At 40.9% G+C, this 27,598-nt stretch overlaps 1 protein-coding gene across 2 annotated transcripts in view; it reads right to left on the bottom strand.

Annotated features, from left to right (window-relative positions):
- Positions 1-27,598, bottom strand: part of DPP10 (dipeptidyl peptidase like 10) — a 483,231-nt gene that overhangs the window by 246,995 nt on the left and 208,638 nt on the right. The window contains exon 1 of one of the 2 annotated variants that reach the window (XM_035331003.1): positions 11,413-11,796. The exons of the other annotated variant lie outside the window; for it this stretch is intronic. Within the exon in view, the coding sequence (XP_035186894.1) occupies positions 11,413-11,481 (69 nt within the window). The 5' untranslated portion in view covers positions 11,482-11,796. Of the gene's footprint in view, positions 1-11,412; positions 11,797-27,598 lie in introns of those variants that run through there. 2 annotated transcript variants of the gene reach the window in all.

The raw sequence follows: 27,598 nt of genomic DNA on the forward strand, positions 1-27,598 counted from the left end.
GGGAACCCAAATGTGCAGACCCAGATTTGGAAGCGGACATTTACTGTGTATCCATTCACTCCCTCAGCAGGTCAAAGTGATGGACTTCTGTCTCATCCATCACTCCTAGTTGGTGTACTTCTTCCCACTGAGCTCTGACCAGCCCATATTCTAGATGGTGAATGTGCTGGACACCCTGATCTTAATGGAAATCCTCTACAGTAGAATGGACAACTCAATTCCCTTTATTAAGGGAAATGGTTTCCACATCAATATGACTATTGCCCCCTCATTCCTCTATTTTGTACTTGGGCACACTGTCCCTGAGCACACAGACAGGCACCAAAAAGCTCACACTTACAGGGTACTGGAGAACAGTTGACTGATTAAGACTCCATCCTGCTCAGCTGAGCTACATGGGACTGTGCTAACAGCAAGAACAGGCAAGAACTTACAGCCTTGATCTGCTGGGGTTAGACAAAAATGGAATACTAATTCTACCCCAAACTACTCACATAAAATGCTGCCTTAAAGTTAGCCCTATTAACCACTCTATAGCCAGTTATTGAAAGATGTACTGGATCTATGTGATCCCCAAAGGTATTCTCATTATTTGCAGCTTAAGAGTATTTTCCTACAATAATGGAAAGACCTACTCAACTCATACAGAAATCCTACAAAAACTATTGTTTTGTTCTGGATTTGCTAATTTTTTATGTCCTTATCTTCATCCTATTTCAAGTTAGTAGTATTCTTTCAGGTACATTCACCTACATAGCATTATGGAAAGCCTTGTATGCTCCCTCCCCACCATTAAATTTTCATGCTAAACAAAACAAAACAAAAAAGTCTTAATTACAAAACATCATGTGATCTATAAGCCTCGAGCAAGATTTATGCTCGTTATCTTTCCATGTGTCTATTCTCTCTCCCATATCCAGATTCTGAGCTGTTCCTATCAGCATCTCTCTAATCTCTCTAGTGAAACTGAGACCTCCGCAGCACCTGCAACCCATTTATTTTTGCCAGTGTGTTCCCATCTTAACCAGGGAGTCAACAGACACTGTTGTTTTTGAAAAATGGCAAATACCTCCAGACACTTAAGAAAAATAGAAGAGTGCTACAATGAAAAATGTCTTACAAAGCAAACGTATCAGGCCTACAACCAAGTGAAAAAAAAAAAAAAAAAAAAAAAACGCGAGCACACAATTGCTTTTAAATCTATGCATTAATGCATCACCTTCTGTGTTTTCTAAAGCTCTGTGTATATTAACAGAGGGAAGCAGAACTGGAGAGAGAAGCTGTTTGTGTTTAGGACCTGATGTCCACAGCCTGCATGTTTATGGGGGTTCCATGTGCCAGCTCTCGTCTCATCCTTGAGACGAACACCCATCAGCAACTGGAGCACCCCAAGCATTCTTCTGGAGCACATCACCTTGCTTAACTTCATCCTAAAGGAATCCAGTTTACACAAAAACTGCTGTGAGGTGCAAGCCAAATTTCAGTAAGTACAAGCAGGATTTGTTTCACTGGTATGCTTTTAATCCAACCTAAAATGCTACTTTGGCTTACCCAAGAATTATTGCACTGCAACACTGAAATTACTGCAGACCAAAGAAATGCCAAAGGACACTGGAGAATATTATTTCAGTGCAAGTATTTCCTCCCTAGAGGTAAGCAAAGACCAAATGCATTCAGCATCTCTCCCACCCCACTGCAGGGGAGATAGGAGAAAGATGCCTGACAAAAAAAAAAAAATGGAGCAAGTAATTAAGAGCAAAGAGAATCACACCTTTGTAAGTTATAGTAGTTTAAAAGATATTAACAGCAGCAGGTAAGGACAATCATTTACTTTACACTTCCAGTGCTTTATTTTGGCAGAAACTGCTGTTTCTTTCTAAAGTTAAAGGGAAGAGAAAAGGTCCTTTACTGAAGCACCATTTCATCTCAGGCAAGAAGTGGTATTAAGTCCACTTGGGCTGTAACTGAGATGAACTAAAGAAAAAGGAGGCACTGCATTGCATTGCACTTGCCTGGCTTACATTTTAGAAAGGAACCCTTACCCACTCAGAAGTGAGGAAAGATTTATGAAGAATATAATTGACAGTTTCCTAAATACAAACAAAACATTTAAGAAAGTACAACCTGAATGAAGGAAAGGATAAAGGGGAAAATTCACAAAGTTGGTTTTGGAGGGGGAGGGTTGCTCTGGTTTTGGTTCTTTTTTGTTATTGTCTTGCTTCTTTTTTTGTTATTTAGAATAAAAAGACCCAGCTTGACCTAGATTCTGAGATGAGCTGAGTGCCCCGTCCCCAAGGAAAAAATCATGCAGGGTGGTGACCAGAATGAAGGAGATAAACAAAGTTCAATAAAATAACATTTTCAGCTGAGAAACTTACTTTTTCTTTACACACTGAATATATTCCTTTGCTGACATGACATATGGCCCTACACATGCTTCTTCCTGAAATTATTTATTGTCTCTGTATGCATGGTATGGAGTGAAACTCCAGATTTTTGGGTTTGGTGTTCAGGATGTAAATAAAGCAATAAGATAGACCCTGACCTGATACAAAGGACTGTGCTGTGCTGCTCACGGAGTTAGTATGCTAAGCCTTCTTTCTTCAATTCTTCCTCTTCTTGAATAAGCAGGGTGGTTCTGTGCTACAAGTAATTATACTATAAGGAAGAAGAGAAAGAACTGCCTTTTCCCAAATTCCTGTTCAAAGATGATACCAACTAACATGAAAAACAATTCTGGCAGTATCTCTTTATATCTGCAAGAATTAAAATAGCAGAGATCAGACACAAGAAAAATTTAGATTTCCTCTGATATTTCTGATGAAGATTACTTCATTTTCATTTACTGATGAGTGCAGTCTTTAAGCTATAAGCTTAATATACATTAACATCATTAATGTTGTGGGATAGGAAATTAGAATGGGAAATTACTCTACTAGAATAAAAACCTATGAAATGTCTATCTGTTTGCCACCGTTTCCACTGAAGACACCTTTCTGGCAGCTGAAACATTGCCACAATGGCACTGTTGTTTAGCATGAGTATATTCTCTTCCACATCCTCAAAGATAACAACTTACATAATGGTATATAATGAAAATTTATCTTATATCTTGGCATATAATGAAATCACTGGATTGTGATGGAAGTATCAAAATATACTCACTTGTTATATACGTTATTTTCCTCTACTCAGAGACTCCTCTTACACTGTTTACAAAAGCTAGCGTTACATTCAATCAAATGACAAAACATTCTTCAAATGATTAGCAATGAGGAAATAAGAGTAAGGAGACAAAGACGACAAAGATGACAAAGACATTGTTCAGCTTAGAAAGAGAAATACAACATTGGTAAAGAAAGGCAGAAGGGCTGTTAGAATAAAAGTGTTAGAAAACTCCGAGTATAGAAGATTAAAGATAGGTAACTGGAGGAAAAGTTATGATACAGCAGAGATGTAATAAAACTGAAAGGAGAAAATAGTGAGACAGCTTGGAGAACTGCTCATGCAGAACAGAGCAGTTTAAAGCATCAAAAACATGTCAAAAAAATAGATTATAAAGGGGCCAAAATAACAGCTAAGGACGCAATCCAAACAGTGACCAACAAAAAGAAACTTCACTAGAGTCTTTGTGAACCCATCCAGCTTAACTTTCATTCTCCTTCCCTCAGTTGTCACTAGTCACGAAATAAGAGGTGTAGTGTATTAACACTGCTACTTCTGACTATAACATCAAGCTCCTTTTCTATCTGTAGTGACAGGACACAGAAAGGGGCAAATCCTGTCTTCAGCACAGGATTGCTTGTAGAAACCCTTCAAGAAACACAAGAAGATGCATATGCTATACATAGGTAGAAACCCTGCCTTTCTGACGATGGGTGAGCAAACCCCTTGCTTACAGTGACAGCTGACTTCAGGAATCTTTTCAGAACACGACTTGTAATGCTGGCATTGTAGTTCTGTTCATTAAGTCTGAAAACATGCCGCTACACGGAACTTTTGCTACCAAACCCTTGAGAAAACACCAGTGAGGAAATCTGGATAACTACCTTTCATACAGATTAAGTACAGCAGCGCGATCCATCCTACCATATACCAAAGGACTTTTTTTTTATCTTTTTTTTTTTTTCCAGGATATAATGAAAATGATTATGGTGCAAATTATATATTAGTCCTGTAGACATTATTCACATAAGTAGTCCCACAGCTTTCAAGGTGAATATTCTTGTAAATAAGCACATTAGGAATGGGCTAGCATATATAAAAAATTTCAACCATCTCAGGGACTGAAAGGTAACATGTATTCACTGTGCCACAATACAATGAACCTTTGAATTAAAAATTTTAAAAAAGAACCTTTTCTAACTAATTTCCTTGCATAGCAGCTACCCACTCATTTCAAAATTTCTGACTTTGTGGGATTATTACCTTGAGAAGATTTAAATATATATTTATGCTTGATGACATCTAATTATGATACAATCAGCTGCACCCTAGAACAAGATGTCCCTTGCCTAAACTTTTCAGTAGGATTTTGTTGTGTTGCAATTCACACTGGGATGTTACAGGATTCTTCATAAATAAGGTAAGAATGCCTTAAAAAACTTAAAAAAAAAAAAAAGATTTCCAGCAGGGACAACTAAGAAAAACTGCACATTTTCTTACTGATACCACCCAACTCTTACAGGCATCTTGTGTTTGTTTAGAACTTTCATTAGACCATCCGATTTAAACAGTTCTACCATAAAATTTAAAACTGCAGCACATCATTACTCCTAATTAAGTGCACTTAAGCTCAAATCCTTCCTCTGAAAGACTCCCCTAATATATATTAAATACATTGATTTAAGCAGTCTCTGAAGCCTTAGGATAGGAAAGGGGGAAAGGAAGCCAACAGTCTCTGTGCAGGCAGAAGCAGAAAGAACAAACGCGGAGGCTGAATGATCAGTTGCACTGGCAGTGTTTGATTTAGTTTCTAGCACTCAGCCAGCATTCCAAACAAGTTTAATGGTTTTCCCACTAGCATTTAGAATGCTGTTCTTATTGTCAAAAAGAAAGGTAATATTTGCCCTGTTTGTTTTCTGGAAAGCTACAAAATGTTGTGTGTTTGGTTTTTTTTTCATTCCTGAGGGAATGTAAATTGTAAATATTGCCCCAGACAGTCTAAAATAATGCCTCAAAGCCCTTAAAGAATCTTTGTTCTCTTTAAGTCATAACATTGTTTAATACATCCTAACTGATTTTCTTAAGACAACATCCTCCAAACATCAGAGGGCTTTTATCTTGGTTGAGAATCATTCAAAACTATTTACAGATTCTCTACATAAATAATACATAATAAGTTATGTGACTGTTGCCAGCAGTGCTAAGAACTGTTAGAAGAGGTCTTTTAGCTTCAGCCTCAGATCTGTAGGTCATCCAGTGTCCTTCCTAATGGATAAATACAGTAATTTATCATCATCAGTCACCATCAGCATTGTTCTTTTTACTATCATATATTCATGAACATTATTCGATGCAGCTGAGTGGAGTGCAAAAGAAGTGTATGATTAAAGTGGAAAGCTACAGAGTTTGAGACAGCTGAAATCTCGTGGCTAATGCATGGACTTGAAAAATGACATGGGTCTTCTAACAGTTACAAACACAGTGTCAACCAACTACAGCTACCTGCTGGCAGGACATGGGCATTTTCCTCAACAGTAGGGTCTGCCCGTGTCTTCCAATGCAATGTTAAAGAAAGTATAACATGAGAAGTATGGACTTTTACACTTAATTTTTTCCGTAAGTGAAGCATATTTCAAGCTCTAATAATTTAAGAAACAACAACAACAACAACAACAACTAAACTACTTCTCTAGGGATCACAAGTTAAATGCATCCTTACAACTATGGAAAGAAAGCCTTTGTTCATGTTTGTGAGTCAGTAACATATGTGTGTAATCTCTGAATGCCCTCAAGTTACTAAAAAATGCTAAGATGATGGCTTTCAAATTCTACAACAACATCAAACAACATCTCAGCATGCTTAAAGAGTTCCTCCCTCTTGTTAATTATCAGAAAAGCTTGCCTGAAGCAATACCTTCAGTTGGAAAATATTGGAAAGAAACACAGAAAGTAGGTTTTAAAATAACTAATGCAGTACTTATGCTCAAATATCTGAGGCTACTATGTAACTTACAGTGTGCCTGTAACTCGCTTCAACACAGAACAGCCAAAAAGATTACCCTATTTCCCAGCTTTTGCATTCCTACAGTGAGTAATCCCTTTAATCCACCCGCAAAGTGGAGGACTCCAAATGCTGAGTAACCAGGTACTGAGCTATGCTACACAGATTCCCGCACTCTATTTGAAAACAAGACACGGAGAGACACAGAGAACCTGCATAAAGGCAGGGGAGCCATGAGGGGAAAGTGCAAGGAGCAAGACAGCACTGGCATCATTGCCTTGTTCTGTGTCCACCAGAAGAGACCTCTTCACAACATTGCTCCTTGCAGGTGCCCAGGACAGATCAAGCATTGGAAATTCTTTGAAAAGCATTCTGCATTAGGAAAGAGTTTCTTGAGAGAAACTCTTACCTTCTGAAATTGAGAGGTACAGAGAAACACATTTATGTGTTATGTAGCCACCAAAAAAATAAAAATAAAAATTGCTGCTTGCTTGAGCTACACAAGATCCTACATGCAAATAGACTAGTTATAAAATATCACATGAAATGATGTTTCTCAATTAACATGAGAAGCACTTCACCAAAATTGAGATCCTACTTGCCCCTTCTCCACAGAGATCACATTAGAAGACTAGAAATGTAATGAAGATTGAAGATGAGCTTCAGGATTTTTGTGCTGATCCCCACACTCAGGTACGTGACTGAATTACATCTCAACAGCCACATGGGAAAAAGAAAGCGCATCAAGACTACGTGTAGTACTTAAAAGGTGCATGCTCCTTGCCTTCCCCTGGATCCTGAATGATATTCCAAACCAACTACTAATACTTTCTGCATAAGCTTCTTGTGCTGCCGGTCATATATTCAGCAGATCCTGCAAGTCTGTAATATTTCTTTCTGGATCCAGCACAGGAATAGTGTGGCATATATATAGTGTAAGAAATGGAATGTAAATGTTAAAGCCAAGATTCAGATGTTAACTCTTTATGAAATATTATGGGCATAATAATATAACCTTATTTCTCCACTTTTATTGGCTTTTTTTACCTGATGCTTTTGACATTATGTTGAACCCTGCACACCAGCACATTTGATATATTGCCACAGTATAACAAGTACAAAATTCTGCTAGGTGGGTAAGAAAGAAAAATGCGAAGTCACTTTGGTTTATGTACTAGAACAGAATTTCTTATCCCAGCTTGAAGCTAACTCTAAACTCAATCAAAAGCAGAGGACATGGATCTGACTACCTGAATACTCTTTCAAGTTACTGGAACTGTTGTAAATATACAATTAAGACTTCAGGCTTTTTTCCTGACCTACTGAGTTCAAAATTACATCAGTAGGGCAGGGAAGAGCCCTTTCACCTTGGTAAAACCACCTTAAGGTAAATACTGCTCTGGACAAACACAACAATCCACCAGCATTTTTCCCACTGCAAGAACAGAGTCTAATTTGGGGAAATGCAGTGAAGGAAGACCTACAAATATAAACCTTTTTAGCCTTAGTCACTGAAAAACAAAACACAGATTGTTCTCCTGTGTTCAGATATACTTTCAGAATATGTCCTTTGCCTGGTGACCACAGAAAGTGGTCCCGAGACAGAAAATTCAACTTCTTAATCAGAACAGTCATGAAGCTATGTGCCTGTATGTATACTGAACATGTAATTCATATGCTTATCAAATAATTCCCCTATTTAATGCAACACAATGCAGTCTCATTTCATTTCGGCACAAGAATGCAGTAGTTTCTAAGTGACAAACGATAAAGAAACTTTTTTTATTATTATTTTAAAATCAATTTTTAAAAGTCCTTAAGCTGAGTAAGAGAGGCTCAGGAGAGAATGGTTATAAATTTCAAAGGTCTGTCTTCTATACACACAAAGAACAGCAAGCAGCACCAGGTGGTGTAGATCATCTGTTTTTTTTTGTAAACAGACTGAAGCCTCACAAATGTAATACTAGAGGAGTTATTTTAGTTTTTCATCTGCAAAGACAGCAACATTCATCAACCAGCAAGTCATAGAGGTACATTATATTTCTCAAATATGTTGTGTCCACTGACTACTGAATGGTTGTACTTTCTAAAAACAATCACTAAACATCATTGTCTAAGACCCTGGGACAGTTCCTAAAAGCTATGAGATGAAAAACACCCTTTTTCATACTCCCGCTTGTACAGAAGGAGCCAAATTTGCTTCCGACACAGCTTCAAGTGACACAAGTCTGAGCCCTTTGATAGAGCTTTCCAGAAATGAGGAGAAACACAAGTAATTTACAGCTATTTCCCTTCTACAGTTATATCATCAGAATATAAAACTGTAATTTTAGCCATAAATATGAGTCATCATTTAGCAAAGAGTTGAGAATAAATCTGGCTAATTTATCAAACCAATTGCTGAAACATCGATAGTGCTGTTAATGGAAGTTGTTATTAGATGCCTTCACCCAAGGGAGAGTTGCTTTAAAAATACCATCAAGGGAAGTGTCGGATATGAAGCTGTATCCAATTTATTTATAAGCTGATAGCTATGTATGCTTCAATCAGTCGATCCAAGCTTTTATTTAAGTGGAGAGTCCCAGCATTAGCCTGCTATAATTTGAAATTGCAGCTCAGGTCCCAAGCCTATAAATTTACCACAAATGCATCAGCTTCAGTAGGACTGTTCTCAGGAGTGTTTGTATACTGGACTTTGAAATCAGAAAGGAGATTTACTCTTAGAAAATCCTGGTGCAATTCCTTGCTTCTTCTTAGACTATCTGCAGGTCCAACCACGTCTATGCCAGAAAAGCTTTGCTGCTCCTACTGTCTCAAGAAGCCCTCTCTGTTCAGATGTGGCTTATCATTACAACTAAGTAGGTGAACTGTAGTCATCACCTCTAGTGACACTACAAGTTTACACAAGCTCATCAAGCAAAATTAAATGTCAAGCAAGAGTATCCTGACGAAGGTGGAGTTCTTGAAGGCCCTAAGAAGGCTACATCTGCCAGAGGGGCCAGCTATGGGACAGTGCTTTCGGCTATGGAAAACTGGTGAGAATGTACAAGCCCCTGTTCATTCTTCTGCCCATGCCTACCACAGCTGCAGCCAGCTCAGGCTCTGTAACAGCAACCACAAAAACCCAACAAAGTGCTTCTAACCCATAATATCCCCCTGCTGGGGTCACAGCCTTAGCCTGCTGTACTAAGAACATTTTCCAACATAAACCTGGTGTCATATCACCCGTGCCCAAGCCCTGGAGAGAGCTCATCTATGACTGCCTAGATCTTGGCTGCTGTGATGGTGCCGAAATGCAATGTTGTGTTTGTGCCTCGCTCAACAGGGAGCTCATGGCAGGATTTAGACCCATGTCCCTACTGCCAGCATTTAAACCCATAGGAAGATTTGTCATCCACTGAAAGCAACGTTTTTTATAAGTGATGTCATTATCTACTGCACAAAATGTCATCCCTGACATCTATGGAACCGGGCAATCAAAGCTGATTTAATATCAACTTTTATCAGGAAAGCCAAACGTGGTCTGGAGGAAGCTGATGCAAACACACAGGACTTGGCACTCACGCTCCACGCAGTCAAGCACAGCAGAGAGCCCAGTGGTGTCCCCATCCACCACTGGGAGAGGCTGAGAATTCATAATAACATTCCTATACTTAGGATAAATTCTTAATGTTCAGAGCGTTTTAAATGGTGAACTTACTGCCGTTCCTCATTATGACCTAAAAGAGCAATCAAATGAGTCGTTTTGGTATATAATATTAGGATTGCTCTGAAAAGATTTCCAGCTGCCAGCAACACAAACCCATTCTGGCAATTCAGCATGTCTGAACCAAATATGAAGAAATAAAGATTGGTTAAGTTCAAGTATTTTTTATTGTGTCTAGAAGCAGTATCCCTCTAAAGCAAAATAATGCTTGTGAAAATTATGAGCTCTGTGAACCTCTGCTACCCAAAGTGATCTCGACCTTTCCATAAATTCTAGTATTTGCATGAAATTTAGGTACTGATGCATTGCCTATCTTTCTTTTCCAGATAACACGACTTATGCAATTACATTATTCAAGATACCAGAAGGCTCCTTAAACTCAGATGCATTATTTTATCAAAATTACATGGAGATGTGTCAGAAGGCATATACTTTCCAGCAAAGAGCACCTGTCTTTAAATATAGCCAGATGCTGGGTGCCTTGATATGGGAAGGACTACCCACAACCTTATCGAGCAGCCCCTGCAGGACTGGATACCAGGCTAGATAGGCTTTCTGAGCTGCAGCCGTGCACAGCAGCTCGTCCTGGTGATGTTTTTCACCCGGGATCAGCGTACCGGGGGAAAATTAAGCTGTGCAAAGGCACGCAACGCAGACTGAAAATGCGAGACTCGGTTAGCTACGCTACGCAAGACCGCGTTCAGAGTTCAAAACACTAAAATAAGGGAGGCGGGGGGGACGGGGAGGGGAACCAAACCACTACCCCTGGTGTCAGAAACACGGTCCGAGCTAGCCTGTATCAGGTGTTTGCGGGCAGGGGAGGGCTCCGCAGCCCGGGCCTCCCGCGGGGCCGCCCCTGCAGCATCGGCAGCGCCGATGGGCTCCGTCTCCCCGGAGCAGCAGCCGCAGGGCTGTGGTACCGAAAAACTTGGCTTTGGGCGTGCTGAGCGCCCAGCTCAGCTCTGCCCCCGCCAGCCGCCCTCCCGACACTGATGCTGCCCGAGCTGCGCTCGTTCCGCAGCACCCCAGCGCTGAGAGTAGCGGGGATGCCCGGCGGCCCGGTGCCCCCTTTCCAGAGGCTCGGCTAGCGCCGGGGTGCGGGCAAACCACCCCAGGAAGCCCGAGCCGAGCCAAGTGGGGCCGCTCCCGCTCCGCCTCGCGCCGGGTTGCGGTGCGGAGCCGGCCCCACGGTGGCCCCACCGCCAGCACCGGGCGCGCCCCGCTACCCCCGGCACCCAGCAGCATCCCGGCTCCTTGGGGCAGGACCCCGTCTCTCACGGCTCCCCGCACCCCGATAAAACGGAGCACAAACTCCTGCGGGACCCTGCGGCTCCCCGGCAGCCCCCGACGGTTCTGCCCCTCGCTGGGATCCCCGCACGGCTGCCTCCCGTCCCCAGCTCCCGAGGGATGCTCGGCGGGGCTCCGGCCCCTCCGCCCCGAAGGTCGCCCGGTGCCACCCCATCACTTGCGCCCGTCTCGGCGCAACTTCGCCGGGACAGCGGCCGCCCCCTCCCCGTTCCCTCGGCGCTTCGGGTCCCACCTGGTCGGGCTGCGGCGGCGGCGGGTTCCCCCTGCCGGGGTGCGCCGGCTGCTCCTTCATGGCTGTCATCTCAGGAGGCTCGGCTCGGCTCGCCTGGGCTACTCTCGCCGCCTCTCGCTGCAGCTACGGCCCCGGGCAGCCCTCCCCGGGCGCCAGCTGCATGTCACCAGCCTCCCCTGGAAGTGGCACGGTGGCGGATGGAGGAGGAGGAGGAAGGAGGAGAAATAAGAAGGGGGGCGCGGAGCTGCCTCTACCGCAGCGCCTCCGCTCCTCAGGGGGCACCCGGCTTCGCCGTGCCCCGCACCGGGGGCTGCCCGAGCATTACCGCCGGGCGCCGGGCGCGGAGCGCTCCGCTCCTCCCGCACCGCTCAGCACCGCTCCGCCCGCCGGGGGCCGGCCCGCCTCGTCCCGCCGCCGAGCAGCCAGCAGGTGTCACAGCGGTGCCCGCCGGCCTGGGAGAGACCATTCCAGCAGCACGGCACGGGGGCGGTGGGGCCGCACCGCACCCCCCCCCCCCGGCCCCGCCGCACCGCCCCCGGCCCCGGTGCCCACAGATCGTGGTCCCGGGGGCTGCGCGCTCGTCCCCTGAGCCCGCAGCTGGTGACAAGGGGGGGGGTTGGAAGGGCTGATAACGGGGGAGGTTTGTTTCTAAGCGGGGAGAAGGAAAGCACGGGAAACGCGAAGGTAGGTGGTAGCCTAAGGGATGGTGGCCACAAGTGCATGAGTCTTGGACAAGAAGGAGAGAGTCAGAGCACTGAGGTTTGGGGTAGGCTGGTTGTTGATCCAGCTCGCAGTAGGGTCCAGAACAGGATCATCACTGTGCAGGAGGTGGTGTGCTGGGTTGGCAGTACAGGGGCAGCCCCAGCAAACCTAGGTCCCTCTGAGTGCGAGGTAGAAGGAAAGCTTGGAGCATGTGCCCAGAGAAGTGGCAGCTCTCACTGTTTCCATCGAACTAAGAAGAAAGGTCAGTTCCAAGAAGGTGGCAAGCGCAATTAATAGCGGCAACAAAAACCAAGATTTCCGCCTACATTGCAAACACAGGACTTCAGAATTACAGTCCAGGCAGACCCACGGCACGGAGCACTGAGTATTATTTCCACATCAGCCAGCGCTGCATCGACTCCTCCACCAAGAACAGACGCAATCTCGTTTCAAGTTCCAATAAAAGTTCTAGAAAAAATAATCAGATGAACTTTGCAAGCACCTAGCCGAAAACTAGATGCTGACTAATAGCCACCATTAATTTGTCAAGCGCAGACCATGTCAAACAAATCTAATTTCTTTCCTTAATAGGGTAACAGGCCTGTGGATAGGAGAGCAGTAAATGTCATCTATCTTGATTTAGAAGGGCTTCCAGCACTGCCTTCCAGGACAGTTTTGTGAGGCAGAGAAACATCATCTGCATAAAGCTAAAAAGAGTATCTCGGATCATCTCCACCACACCACCTTCTGCAGCTGGGGGGAGGGTTACGGAGGATCTCAGAACTGAATGTAAGGCAGTGTCCTTCTACCACGAACATGACAGCGCCCCGTGACACAGGGAGAAATCTTGCCCTTGTCAGTGCTGGCAGGGCACTGGACAGTGAATACAGGGCCAGAGTCAGCAAATGCACCGCAACAGAGATGTGTGGCAAAAATGACCTGAGGGCTGGCAAACACACACTGAAGAAAAGCTGAAAATTGTTGGGATCACTTAGCATAAAGGAGAGAAAATTGATGGCAGATATAGAAATAATGGTTGAATGCTTATAAGGTACTATGCAAGAATGAAAAGAATCTCTTGTGTACATGGTGGATGGAGTGAACAGCAGGTTTAAAAAGCAGGAAGAAAGATACACGTTGAATATAGGAAAAAAGCATGTTTCCGAAGGGTAGGGCAGGGACAAAGCATTGGCTTGGACTGCCTCCAGAGGTCCGGGGGCCTCCAGCCCTGGAAGGTGGATAAAAACATCTCCCCAGGGCAGTAGGAGTACAGATGGTGCCACCTAAGGTAGGATAATTGTCTAAATTTAGTGACAATCTCTTCCTTTCCAGTATGATGCTGAGGCCCACCCACAGCCCACTGCATGAGACCCACCTTCAGGAGCCTACAGCAAGGACACACAAGTGTGTGTGGTTTCTCTCTCTCAGCCCAGGAATCAGCTGTTCCTGCACTTCTCTCGACACCAACCCCACCCTTACCCCTCCATTTCACATCCCTATTTTCTCTCTCACAGTTCCTTATCTAACAAACTTCTCTACTGCTGCTGCTGTCAGCCCTGTCCCTTTACATTCTTGCCCTCTGCTGCTGTTTCTCTTTGTATAACAATTGTGCCATGTAAAGAAAAAGACGGCAACTGAGACAGCATCTTTTGCACACCGATTCCCCCTGCTCTGCTTTACTTCTCTAGAGCAGCCTTTGCTGCCCTGCCAACCCTTCATTTCTGCTGGCTGCGTGCTGCAGGACTCAGGATCTTATTTTTTTTCCTGGGCAGTGCATAACAGGCAGAGACGTAGATTTTGCCTGTGGCCTCTAGGTGCTACAGTAATACAAATAATAAGCTTTAGAAACAGACATGTTCTGATTCATGCTGTTTATGGCACAGGTCTATTGTAACTCGACTAATTACTGAGGCCCTATCAGAGCCAAAGAATTCTAATGATTTAGGGTTTGAATGGGCATGTTTCAAACAGAGATTGCTTTCAGCTTGGTTTTGATGAGATCCATTGTGTTGGAGCTCCACTATTAATCAAGAAGGAAAAAGACATTAGCAGTCAGTTTAGCTGAAGTTTGGTTATTCACGATATTCACAGTGAGTTTTATCACTATAATGGAATGAGATGTGCAGCACAAGTTTCATTAAAGGTCATGCGTGCTGCTCGTTGGGTATTCAGAAATCAATCTGAATTATTTGAAACAAGTATTTGGGGGCTAGGAGTCTGGGGAGTGGCTCTATACACACCGAGTGATCCAAAGCTTCTTAAAATCAATACCTAATTAATAATCTCTAGTTAATTAATTAATCTCAATCTCATTAATAACACTCAATCATCCCTTTTATCATTATTTTTGAATGCCAGTTCTTCAGTTAGTAGTGTCACTGACTTGAGGATAACAAATTAATGCATTACTTTTCAGTACTGCCCGCACAAAATTTTATTTGGGTCTTTTTTTCCTTCTTCCCCTTTTTAATTACTGTTCAAAGTCATTTGACTGGATTGTTTAAAAGAACAGTTGTTTTATAGCCAGTAATGGGACACATCTTTGAAACAGGAGCTTGGTACTAAAACTAATGCCATATGGGTAAAAGCCATTAAGGTGTACAGTATTTATGGCAGTTTCTTGTACCATTTGCACCAAAACACCTCATTGTATCAGCAGGGAGAACATTTACATGCCTTCTAAAGGCTTGGGTGAAATAGCTGCATAAAGAAATGGAATTGTGCTCTCGTTAAGTTCAGTCATTGCATTAATTCATAACTTACCAACTGACCTGCTATCCTACAGCCTACTTGTCATTTTCTTCATCTTCCTCACCATACGCACGATGTGGGTGCACAAACCAAGATGTAACATGAGTATTTTACGTTCCACACAAACTGAATATGGAATCCATTGGAGCATTCCCCACGAGTCACAGTGCACATCGTGTGCGACTCAATACCATAGATATTTCATCGGCAGAGCAGGCTCATGCACAGTGCTGATTTGGACATCCAGCAGGTGAGCCAGGAGCCTGGTAGGGGTGTAAAAGGGTGTGACATGCGCAAAGCAAAGGATGCTCTAAAAGAGGAAAATTCTGTCTTAAGAAACCCTGTAGCCCTGTAGTAGGTCGCTGTGCTCCTGGCTGGCAACCAGCTCAGGGCAGAGCAGTCACTGAGAGCACCCATGGATGCCACACACTCACCGCTCCAGCACCCCAGGAGGCAAGCTGGGAGGTGCTGATGTAAGGACACAAAATCTGCTGCTAAATTAAGTCCTGTCTCTCAAGATTTACCTGCAGAGCACCTGGCACAATGATGGTCTCATCCCTTCCTCAGGGAAGGGGTTTATGTTTTATAAGTCTTCTCACAGGGCATTTCCCAAGGACAAAACCAGGACAAGTGGAACTGGTAGTTCTGTTTTCTGCTTGTTTTCAATGGCACTCTGCACTGAGTAATTGAGATCTGTACAGCTCAGTGAAGATGTAAATACTACTTGACCACTAATTATAAGAATTGCCATAAAAATAAAAAGCCCATTAAATCTTCTACATTCAATTGACCCATTCCTACAAACAGCTTCTGCTTTTTTGCCATAAAGTCAATTGAGTGAGATCAAAAGGGTTTCAACCTGTGCTATCCAGGAACTTCAGGTGTTTTCATCTCAGCATCGTGCCACCTAAGACAAGGCTGCAGTCACCCTACCCACAGCCTCTGCACATCCCAGCACTGGGGAGTTTCTGAAATCTGTAAGGTCAAGGCTTGAGAGATTTTCCCTGGCTTTTAAAAATCAGATCTTATGAATGTACTCTGATTATGGATTTCTGATTCCTTTTAAAACTGTAGCAACCAGGCTAAAAAAAAAAAAAAAAAAAAAAAAAAGTCCTTGAAGTTATAAAGGTGAATTTAAAAATCAAACTAATGTAATCAAACCCAGGAAAAGTTAGGCTGATTGCTCTTTGCCGGTGTTGTAAGTGGAGCTGCGGGCTTCCAAAACTAAAAATACTTGTCCAGAGGGAAACCACTCAGGAGTACATAAACCTGAAAAACAGACAGGATGTGGGTTTGTACAGAGGGCCATGGTTTTAAATGACAGAATATCTGAAGTTTGCCACTTAAGAAATTCTGTTAGAGGGAAAAATTCCAGTCACCTTCTGCATTCAGGAACACATTATGTTCTAGTGTCTGTTTCAGTGAAAGGCTATTTTCTTTGTGAATAAACTGTACTTGTGTTTTTCTAGAAGAAGACAAGAAGAGAAAAACAATCAATGCAAACACTGAATTAATACAAATAAATGCAAATATATTCCAGAAAGGTAGTTATAGGACTTATTGAAACACACATGCAAATATTTCATCTAAACTATACTGAACGGGGCCATATTTCCAAAAAATACCTCTCACTAACCAGTAAAGTGCACCGTCAGCATTCAGGAGCGTTTGAATCAATGGTTTGTAGCAGAAGAGCACAGGAGCCATGATTTCACCCTTTCCTGATTACCTAATGATGTATAGAATCATAAACCACAACCGTTTCCAAGAGAAATGGGGACATACAAACACGTATGTCCAATACCACCACCTGAAACGTGGGTGGCTGTGACGGTCACCACGTGCCACTATAAATGTCTGGAGGTGCCTGGATCAGCAGAGGTTCCTGCGGGACCTTCCACCCCAACGTCACTGGGGGCAGCAGCCAGAAGCCAGGTGTTATTACACAGCACATCCTTACTGCAACCCAGAGGGATCTCAGACACTCAGAGGAAAGGGTTTTGGCTTGCCGCAATTCTGGTCAACCTGCTTGATTATATTCAGGAAACATTTCTCCTTACCAACATTGCAAGGAGGAAATTTGCAAAACTTAACTATGAAGTGAAAATCAATGTAGTAAATATACGCTGATAATAACAGTATATAATGCATATAACAGTATACGCTGATAGTAACAGAAGTCAAATTAATTGAAGCCAGAAAATCAAAGAAAATACTTCAATACCCATGCCCTTTCCTTTCTTCCCCCTTTCTAAAGCGTTGTAAAAATCTGCATAATCCCACAGACCTTTTTGATCAGACTTCATTCCTGCATGAAAATTGTGCTGTGAAATATTTTCCAACCAGCTCTAATTCTCTCAACAAATGAATCAACAAGCATTATGATGCTAACAATCATTACAAACTAATCTTCTATTAAGAACTGCATTTTCCTTTAAAACAGAGACATTATGTGCATTTTATGCTGAAATTTGTAAAAAGCATCTTATACAGTTTGTTTCTAAAAGCAGTAACTGTGCCTGGCCACCAAAATTCTGCGATGTCTTAAAACATTGGCAGAAAGAAGTGCAAATCACTGAGGCCTGTTCTCTATTCAGTACCTTTAATTCTGATTAGGAGGCATTGAATAGTGTAGGTTTTATAATCCTGGAAGACTTATTCCCTTATTCCTACATCAAAGGGAAGGATAAAAGATTTTGTACACAATTATAACACTGAGCTTTTTTCCATAATGGTATTACAATAAGAAATTGAGCTGTCACAGAACTATATGATAAGGGCCTATTCATCCATAACACACATTATATAATGGAAGGTATCAAACATTTGTATAGTAACACATATATATTATTGAAGATTTGTATAATACCTCTTTTTTTTCCCCAAAAGGATCTGAAAGTGTTTTACAAACTGATATACAAATTATCCAAGCAGAAAGTTATTCATCCATCAGGAAAGCATAGCTACAGCCCAAGACAAAGCAGAGCAAGTGCGTAATACAAGCAAAAATCCTCAGTAAATGAAGAAAGTCTTCTCCAGTCAAGACCACAAGGAAGATGTTAAGTAAAGAGCATGTAAATGCATGGGATTTAGGAAGAACCTTACTTTTAAAATCCTAATTCTTTAAAAGAATACAGGAGGATGGGATGTCACATTGGCAATCACAATATTAAGTATAATAAGTATCCTCTTAATATTTAGTACAGTAATAATAGGTATAATCCTAATATTAAATATTAAGATTTTATAAGAATGTTATTAAAACACAGCAGTGCAATGAATCCAGCCTCATACTGGAGAATGGGCTCAGAAAGAAGCACTCCAGCATCTTCTGATGAGAGGAAACAGACCACATTTGGGGATACTGAGCATGTAAATTCAAGAGGATGATTTGAGAAGTCAGACACTGGTGGAGGGTTTCGTTAAGCTACACATACCAGGGGCTTTATCCAAGCATAATTTCATATGATTTCCCTGCTTACACAACAAAGTATTTGAAGAACAAAAAAGTAACCCCCATACAACACTGCCAGTTGGACTTCAAGTGGCAGAGCTCCCACTTCACTCTGAGTTCTGATCTCGGTGACCAGACATTTCCTTTGAAAACATTCTCTAACATCTTCACAGCATTTTCAGCTTGGCAGTCATTTTAGCACTTTCACTCACTAAAGAAGGTAGCAAAGATACTTAAGGGTGCTTACAGAAGTCATAGAGTGCGATTTGAGGCAGAAGAGAGCTCTTTCTCTTTCAATATAATTATCGAGAATCTCTAATTAGAAGCAAACTTTGTAAGAAAAATGCGGGCAGTGGGAAAGTTAATAGCATTGGAGAATTAGGAGGATGCATTAAGATATGTTACAGAAACTCTGGGACTATTTTTAACCTTGAGAATTGGACACAAACCTGAGACTCCCCTGTCATGGTGATACTGTCCTCTCAGGAGGCTTACGGAGGACCAAATATTGGCACAACAGTACTTTGATTCTAAATAACTATCTAAAATCCAGCCTTAGCATCATTACTCATCAGGGAGCTACATTCAGAAAACCCTCTTGAGGATTTTGACAGGCTATCGGGCAGGAGAGGCAGATAAAGAATTGCTGATGCTTCTAACCCTGCAGAATCCAGTGGGTTTGGGGAAAAAAATGCTATTGAGGAGACAAGCTATCCTTCACGTCACTCCCATAAGCTAAACTAAGCATACAGTTAAAAACAAAAAGTTAAAATCACACAGATGAGCAAAAAGTTGATATTATGAAAATATGAAACTTTCAGGCAGACTATTTGGTTGGAAGATTGAAATTATAGAAAAGGAAATAACAGGGCCCCCAGAATCTAACTTAGTGATATTTCCTGATGTCAGGAAAAGGAAAAATAGCTGCAAGAAGCTGAAGTTTTTGTACACGGTCAAAGCTTAGACAGCACTATAAAATTAATGGGATGCATTTCAAAGTTTGGATTTTGCTACAGAAGTGTAATAAACTGTTCAAGCACAGGAACAGATAAAAAGCTGGCCTTGCTTCTGCATTAGTAACACATATCCTGGTCCTGAAGTCTGCAGTTCAACAAGTCAGAAGAAGCTACTGTCTTTGTGAATGACACTGAGTAAAGATAAAAGGGACTATGAATAAAAGTACTGTACTATTGGAGTTATTCTTTACCTGTTCAAATTTGAAAATCAAGAGCAAACCTGAGTCTTCACAAATATCCCAAGATTTGCTTTCCTGCACTTAAGCGAGTAAGATGCAGAAAAATCCTAAGGAGGATCAGGCGTCAGGGAGGATTTTTATTATACAGATCAGATGGAAGAGCAATATAGGTGTACAAAGATGATGTGCCAACTTCCTGCATTCATTGGGGACCATATTTTATATTTCTAAAAGAAAGAAGAAACCACTAGGGAAATGTGTTAATATAAGAACTGGTTAAGAATCTAAAGTTGAAAAGTTATTCAGATGAGATGAGAAGGAAAAAAGAAAACAGTAAAAAAAAAAAAAAAGATAAGACTTAAGCAAAGGCACACTTCAAAAGAAGGAAGATAGAAGAAATAATGCTGATTTCTAATACCTGTCACCAAAAAAAAAAAAAAAAAAATCAGACCAGAGAGTTGGTTAACTATGCCCAAACTATTGTGAAGACCAGAATATCAAAAGTAATAAATAAACCAGGTAAATAATCAAATTAATAAAATACATTCAAAACAATAAATCAATCCCACTCAAAAATATTTGAAGCATCAGCCATCTCTGAATCATTTGAGACAGCTCTCTGAGAACTTGAGAGGGACAGAATAATTCTGGAGGAAAGGCAAGAACAGTGCTTGCCTGTAACAAGGAAGAAGAGGCAAAGTATACACAGGCAGCTAAGACTGTAGTTCTCAGGAAAAAAAAAAATCTAAACAACTTAAGTTTATAGAAGATAAGTTGATAAAAAGAACAGCCAGCATTGATTTACCTAGAGTAGTTAATATCCAGTTAATCTAGTTTCTTTCTTCAGTCATCTGTGAACAATCACAAGAAAGCAATTCAAGAGTTCAGAAACTTTATCGCATGATCATCTCATAAGAAAACAAGATTTAGATGAAATTATTATTGTACAGAAGGTTTACCAACTACACAAAATGTTACTTCTTAACATTTAATTGCCAAAAGGGGAAGTATTTTCAATTAGAGCCTTTCAGAGATTTGTGTGCAAATCCATCATTATTTCAGTCATTATAGAGTACTTTTACAGACATTTGCTGATACATTCAGACCTGGGAATGTATAGAAACGTGTGTTACAAATAATGTCATGAACAGGATTCAAATTCAAAATAGGCTTAATGAACTGGAGAAATGATCCAAATCCAACAATGTGAAATTCAATCAAAATATACCGAGCTGGGATCAGGTGCACAAAAGCTACAAGAGGCAGAACTGCAGTCCAAAGGCATCACAGCAAGGTTGTTCCATGCTGCAGTGAGCTATGAGATAAATATGACTGAGCAGTGGGATGCTGTGTTGTTGTGCCGGTGGGGGGGGGGGGGGGGGGCCAGGTGCCGATAAAAAAAAAAAGCACATTTCAGTTGTGGGACAAATGAAGAGCAGGGCTCATATACATGCTTGCAAAAAAATTTGCTCTTCTCAGTATCAGTCTTATGGGTCTGTGGCTCATTTTGGTCATTGCAATAAAATACGCACACACAAGGAAGGGAGCATTAAGGCAAGCAGTTACATAAACCTGAGACCTGAAGAGTAGTTAAAGAAATTGGATTCGTAAAGTCTAATGTGTGGAAATGCAAGCATCTTCAGTCCAAGAACCACAGGTGTGATTCAGGATTACATCTCCAACAAGAAGGAATTTCCCTCACCACCAGCTAGATCTTGGCTGAGCAGTACTGTCAGGGGTGGTTTACTGGCTCTTCAGGAAAGGACCAGAGGATTTTAAGGAGTTCCTTAGTTCCCTCAGGTTCCCTGATCCCCAGCATCCCCTTCCCTTCCCTCCCACACTTGGATCCGCACAACGGGTGAATACAGCCACAAATTAACATTTCATCCATCCTTAGACTGCAGTATAAATAAATCCAATGACACTTTACCACATACCTGAAATTAAGCACATGCTTAAGTGCTTTGTTCAACAGCAATATACTTTAAGCACATACTTTAAAACTCTGCAAACTGTGTCTTTATAGCTTTCCAAAGTCATTACAACGGTGACATGGGTCTAAATTATTGCTGTATTGGAATGTAATTGTCTAATGTAAGAAAGAGACCTAGAAAAGGAAAGAAGAATGCAGAATACTGCTAATCTTCATTTAGCATGTTCACTTTTTTTTTTCCAGAGTAAACTGATGAAAATGATAGCCTTCTGCATAACCCTGTTGGCACAGAGATATTTTCTGAAATTCATTGCAAATTTTAAATTCCCTGATTTTCTCCTTACACGCCAGGTGACGGCAGGCCACAGCACTGCAGTACATGCATTTGAATCTCAGATCAAGCTATGTGCTTGGTCAAAGCAGCTTGACCCAACACACTCAAACATGATTTTAAAGCAGAAGGAAAGTGAGGACTTTCTGATTATTTGAGGGCCTTAAACTTATATACATAAATGGCATTTAGAACTACCATGACTGAACTTACAGTGACTGTTTGGGGGGGGGGGGGGGAATCTATGACGATCCATATGCTTTTCATCTTTCTTTTCCTGGCTCTCTCTTTTACACCTAGTAAACATATACTTATTTTGACCCTTGGGTTCCAGCATTGACAGTCACCTCGGTTAACTCAATGTGCAGCCATCTGATCAAAAGACCTTCAACAAAAATCAATACCTGTGTTTTCCGATATGGCAGCAGGCAAAAGAACCTGCAGGACTGCAATTTAGTATGTTATCTCTCAGGGTGCATAGTCTTTTTATTATTATTGCATATTTTATGGTATACCTAAGCTGTACTTAATTACTTGTTGCAGAATGAAATATTTACAAGGGTATTCCACATTGCACCTTTCGGCTTGACTTTATTTGAAGAATGGCATGTCTGAATATCTTCCTAACCTTGAAGCACAGTCTTCCATTCAAGAAAATCATATTTAAACACAAAGATTTAAACATTATTTATTAGAAAAATCTATCAGCATTATACTATCATGGGGGAAAAAAAAAAAAAAAAGGGACAGGAAACTATTTATCTAAAAAACACAGCATCAGAAAATTAATAGTAATTTTTAGCGTTCATACAGCCACTGTTAAAAGTGGCATTATCAGTGACATGTCATCGAGAAGAATTTCAAAGCCACAAGGAAGACAAAGTAATTTGAAAAAGCACAGTAGGCCGTCACAATGATGCCAAGATAGGTTTAAGTGATAGAAATTGTGTACGTTCATGTATTAAACACTGAAATGGCACTTAACAACTGGGGTCATGTCATAATTTGACATCTTTTTTAATGCATTAAGGACAGTTTGAGATCAAAAATAAGTGTTAGATAACACATCCGAAAACACGCCTTTACTCCCACCAACAATTTGTCCTTGTTTGTTTCTTCTTGTCCTTTAATTAAAAATAAATAAAAAAAATCAGGGCTCTAGCTGAGGGAAACAAAAAATAACCCTTCACTGCTTCATTAAAAAAATAACAGCTTGAATGCACATTTTGGAGGTGGTTAATGAAACAGTTTCATTAGGGCTTACACTGTCTTATCTAGTAGCTGCAGTCAATGCTCACGTTTACTGCTCAATATGAGAAAGAAAATTGTGACTACTTGGACACTGAGGAATAGCTGTTCCTAGTGTCTGCTCTGGACAACGTTCACTTAAGTTAAAGCCTTTTCTAGGCTCCTGAATTTCTTTAGAGTCACTGGGATAGCTCCAGCCTTGGTCAGCACAGCTCGGGAAGCAGAAAGGCTTCCAGACATGGTGCAGACACTGGCACCTGAAGGAAGCCTCCAAATCCACCAGCAGTGGGTGTTTTACTGCATCAGTGTTGATCTTAGCCTCCAAATGCAGGACTGGGTACTCTACTCCAACAGAAACTGTAAGGCTACAGATGCTAATGGATCAAAACTTCAGACTAAAGAGGCCTCCAGCTCCCCACAGGTTTGGTTTAGCAATTGAGCATCTCAATGTGTATGACTGAAGCATTAATTTATAGCATTTAATTTGAAACCATTTGCCATGAAGTACGTGTCAAATGTGCAATATCTGGATTGTTTGAAGTGAAATATAAGACTTTAGGCTTGGCCTTCAAGTGTAGCTCAGCAGCCATTAAGTATGGGAGACAGAACTGGCTTCATGCCCTCTGGCAGCACCGGCATCTCCTGGATGCCGAGAGCATTTCACAGCCTTAACATACTGTCACGCATATACAGCTACTGCACGAGTACCTTCTACCAGCCATCTTTGGGCCATATCTTTGATTTTTATACCTAAGGACAGAATAGGTGGTGTAAAATGCAGTGATTTGCCACCATGAGGAAAATCATTAATTGCTTAGAGTGATAAAAGAGGACTTGCTGTAGGACAGGATTGAGCTGACAGCCACTTCAAAGCCAGATGAGTTATAAGTGATAACAGAAACACTTTTGATTATAAAGAAACCACTAGAATGCTTGAAGTGTTGTTAAGTCATAACGTTTTTGCAGAACAGTTGAGGGCAATGTAGGTTTTACACCCGGACATCTTGAAAGAACTCCCTGTTGGAGCTCTTGGGGAAGAAAACATGAAACTGTTTTGTCTTCTCAATCTTCACATAAGAATATCCGTCCTTCATAATGAGAGGAGAAGGATAAGAGGGGAAAAATCCAGAGTGACTGAAAGACCACCACCATTTCAAACCTTTCTTAAGAGCTTGTTGACTACAGCAATAATCAAATGAGAAAAGGAGGCTGCACAGTTCAGAAGCAACCATTCAAGCTTTGTCCTGTTCTAACATGACAAGTTGTCTGTTGGGTTTGCCTCTGTGGTGACAGAAGGAAGCACTTTTGTTAAAATAGTCATTTCTCACTTCTGGAAAAAAAAAGAAAACAACCTAGGCTCCTCTTCAAGCTATATGCCTGGTGTATTTATTCTGCAGTATTACAAATGCTAAATATTGAGCCTGCTTTGCTGTTCTTGTGTGTTTCTAGCAATTATCTACATCTGTGCAAACCAAGCATGATATACTCTTACATTATCACACTGTGTGAATTATAAAAAGTAAAAACCGGTGGATAATCAAGCCCACAATGTATAGTTATTACTCCTTCTAAACTGCTCTATTAACTTCTAGCTTTTTTCTATCCTTGAAAATTATTGTTCGCTGGTAGAGAATGTCATTTCCAAATTGAAAAAGGAGAACAAAAGAGAAGCAAGCCATTCTTTGGGGAGCATGTTGAAAAGGTCAATCATTTTATATTTCTATATAAAGGACTGATTAACACAGTTCAAGCTTTATGAAAGTATGCCTGCCTTGGAGAAACCAGGATCTACCACAAGAAAAACACTAATTTCTAGTGTAGAATGCAGCTAATAGCTTGAATACATGACATACTATAGAGTGCACAAAAAGAACAATTATTTTCTAAGCAATATCCAAGCCAAGGGACAACAAACTAATCAGCATCAGGAGGATGAAACCCATCAACATTACTGTAATCAATATCTTTTACCTACTGCTTCAGAGGAACTCCAGCATATGGCCATACATCAGCAATGACATGGTCTAGATAAACTCAGAAGGGTTGTCCATGGAAGATTTATGCTATGGATTTGTATATAATGGAAAAGCAGTGTGCCAAACCTCAGAGTCACTGAGTTCCCTTGAAAAGTCAGAAAAACTCAAATGTTAGACAGTTTTACTCTTACCAGTCTTTGAATCTTATAGCATTAGATACTAAAAAAGGGAAAACAAAGATTAGTAAATAGTTTTACATTACCCTGCTATCAGTCTCTTGCACTGCCCCTGATTTCTTCCTCCCTTTCTGTAAATGAGACACCCTTTCTGCCCTGGGAGTATTCTAATTTGATTTCCCTACTTATTGTTTAACAAAAAAAATCCCTTCCAAGCTGCAACTGTAATGTTGAAAATAACGTCCACCATCTACAAAGAAAGCCTTCCATTAATTGAAAGTGAGCACTAGCAACATCTTGTCACAGCAATGAACTTGTCATAGCCCAGGAACTGATCCCTTAAACCAGGTGGAACTAAGCATACAGAAATAAATAAATGAAAATTAAATCTTCAAACAAAACAAGAAGTGAGTCATTAAAGATCATGAATTTTGTGTATATACACTGAGTGATCTAAACACCTAATAGCTGCAAATGTTAGACATTTTCTGAACAGAAATCAGTAAACAAGATATCATGTGCCTTCACTCCTGTGTACCCACCCATCTCCCACAAAACAGTAAACAACTGAATTGGACTTTAATAAAAACTGAAAATGTTCTGGAACTAGCAGGGGATGCAGACCCTGTTCTGAAGGTCAGACACATGAGCAAGTTCTCTCCCTAGCAGTTCAACACTTGCCATGTTATTAGAGAAACCCCTCCACTGAAGAAAGAGATGGTACTTGATAATACCAGTAAGAAAGACTTCAATATTTGTGTATATATATATATACACACACTGCAGTAACTTTTCCATTTTTAAATTAATTCAGTTAATATGCTTTTTTTTTATCACTTGCATTAATAATCCAGTCCACATTCACACACACCATCTTTTACACTTCCTTTATACATTTTTTCTTTTCTCAAAAGCCTGCTAGAAATCCACAAACCTCTGACTTTGCAGCATAGGTGTTTGCAGCAAAGAGCAGCCTCCACACCGACATGCTACCCTCGTAAAAATGGGGGAGCTGGAGTAAGCTGGCATTGCTGTATTTGCTTTATTAATTATTTTAATAATGTCAGGTCTCACCTATAACATCTGCTCCCCAGCCACGTTAGCTACCCCAGTGCTAACAGCCAACACAGCTCAGTGCTTTTCTCTAGGACAGACGCTGGCATCTGGCACAGCAGCCACATGCATACAGGATGTTGAAGCACAAGGGAAACTGCTCCTCAGAAAGGCCAAAAAGGCCAAAAAGCATGTGTGCCCCTCCTTACATGCTCAAATCTGTGCCACATGGTGTAACATTGCATGGTTGAGTTAGCACAACGTGGTTATGACCCATTGCACTCAGCCCTAAATACTGAGAGAAACAGAACTTGTACTGCCCTTGCTTATGCTTTATTCTTGTTTTCTGAACATTCATACTTTATGTGTCTGTGTGTCTTTACCAGCTAACTCAATCAATAATTCAATATAATCAGTTCCCAAAATCATCATAGCAGAGGGATTGACCCTGCCAAGACATGGTACAACTGCATAAATATGTAGAGACCCTGAAAATTTGCAAAGCATCTGCAGAGGTAGCTCTGTAGCAACAATGAGTCGATATGAGTCACTCATAAAAAAGGACATTAAAACACCATTAAATCCTAAAAAAGAATGACAGCACTAAAATACTTAATCTGAAAGCAATTCTAACTTCCTAGAGAAAAATTAACAAAAGTTCATTTGACAATAAGATGAAATGAACACTATGTACCACAGCATTTAAATAAACCTGACAAACAACCACAAGCTTCTAGTATTACTGCACAAAGAAATGTCCTTAGGGATATATGCGATGTGCAATATTTTTTTCCTTAAATTTAATGCCAACAGCACTCTGTGGACGTCGTTATGGACATAGATGTGTTATGCGTCACGTCTCAAAATGGTGTGGTTTTTAACCTTCCTTTCTGCTTCCAAATAAATAAATAGTGAGTTGTCTTACATTTTCATGCCAAGTTTCAATTGACCACGGGAAAAAATAGAAAACAGAAACTGAATGCTAGAAATTGAGATAAAACAATGCATCTGATGAGCCATTTCATTTCAAAATACTGACAACAGCGGACTTCTGGATGAGTGAAGGTGAAGCTACTGCAGGAAATCAGCCTATAACTACCTCTGCCTTCCAAAAAAGCTACCAGAGTTTCTCTATGGCCAAAACAGAAGAATTCTTCATTTATAGGTACTGACTCTTTAAATAGTTGCTGGGTACTCAAATCATGGGAGAAGAAATAAAAAGTTCCATTTGGTTTTCTTGCTCTAGGCCCTGCATATCAACCTATATATACATATCAACCTATATATATACATATCAACCTATATATATATACATGCATATATACATATACATGTATATGTATATATATATGATGTCCACAATTTAC

Source organism: Oxyura jamaicensis, chromosome 7 (assembly GCF_011077185.1).
Source record: "Oxyura jamaicensis isolate SHBP4307 breed ruddy duck chromosome 7, BPBGC_Ojam_1.0, whole genome shotgun sequence".
In the NCBI taxonomy this organism is placed as follows: Eukaryota; Metazoa; Chordata; class Aves; order Anseriformes; family Anatidae; genus Oxyura; species Oxyura jamaicensis.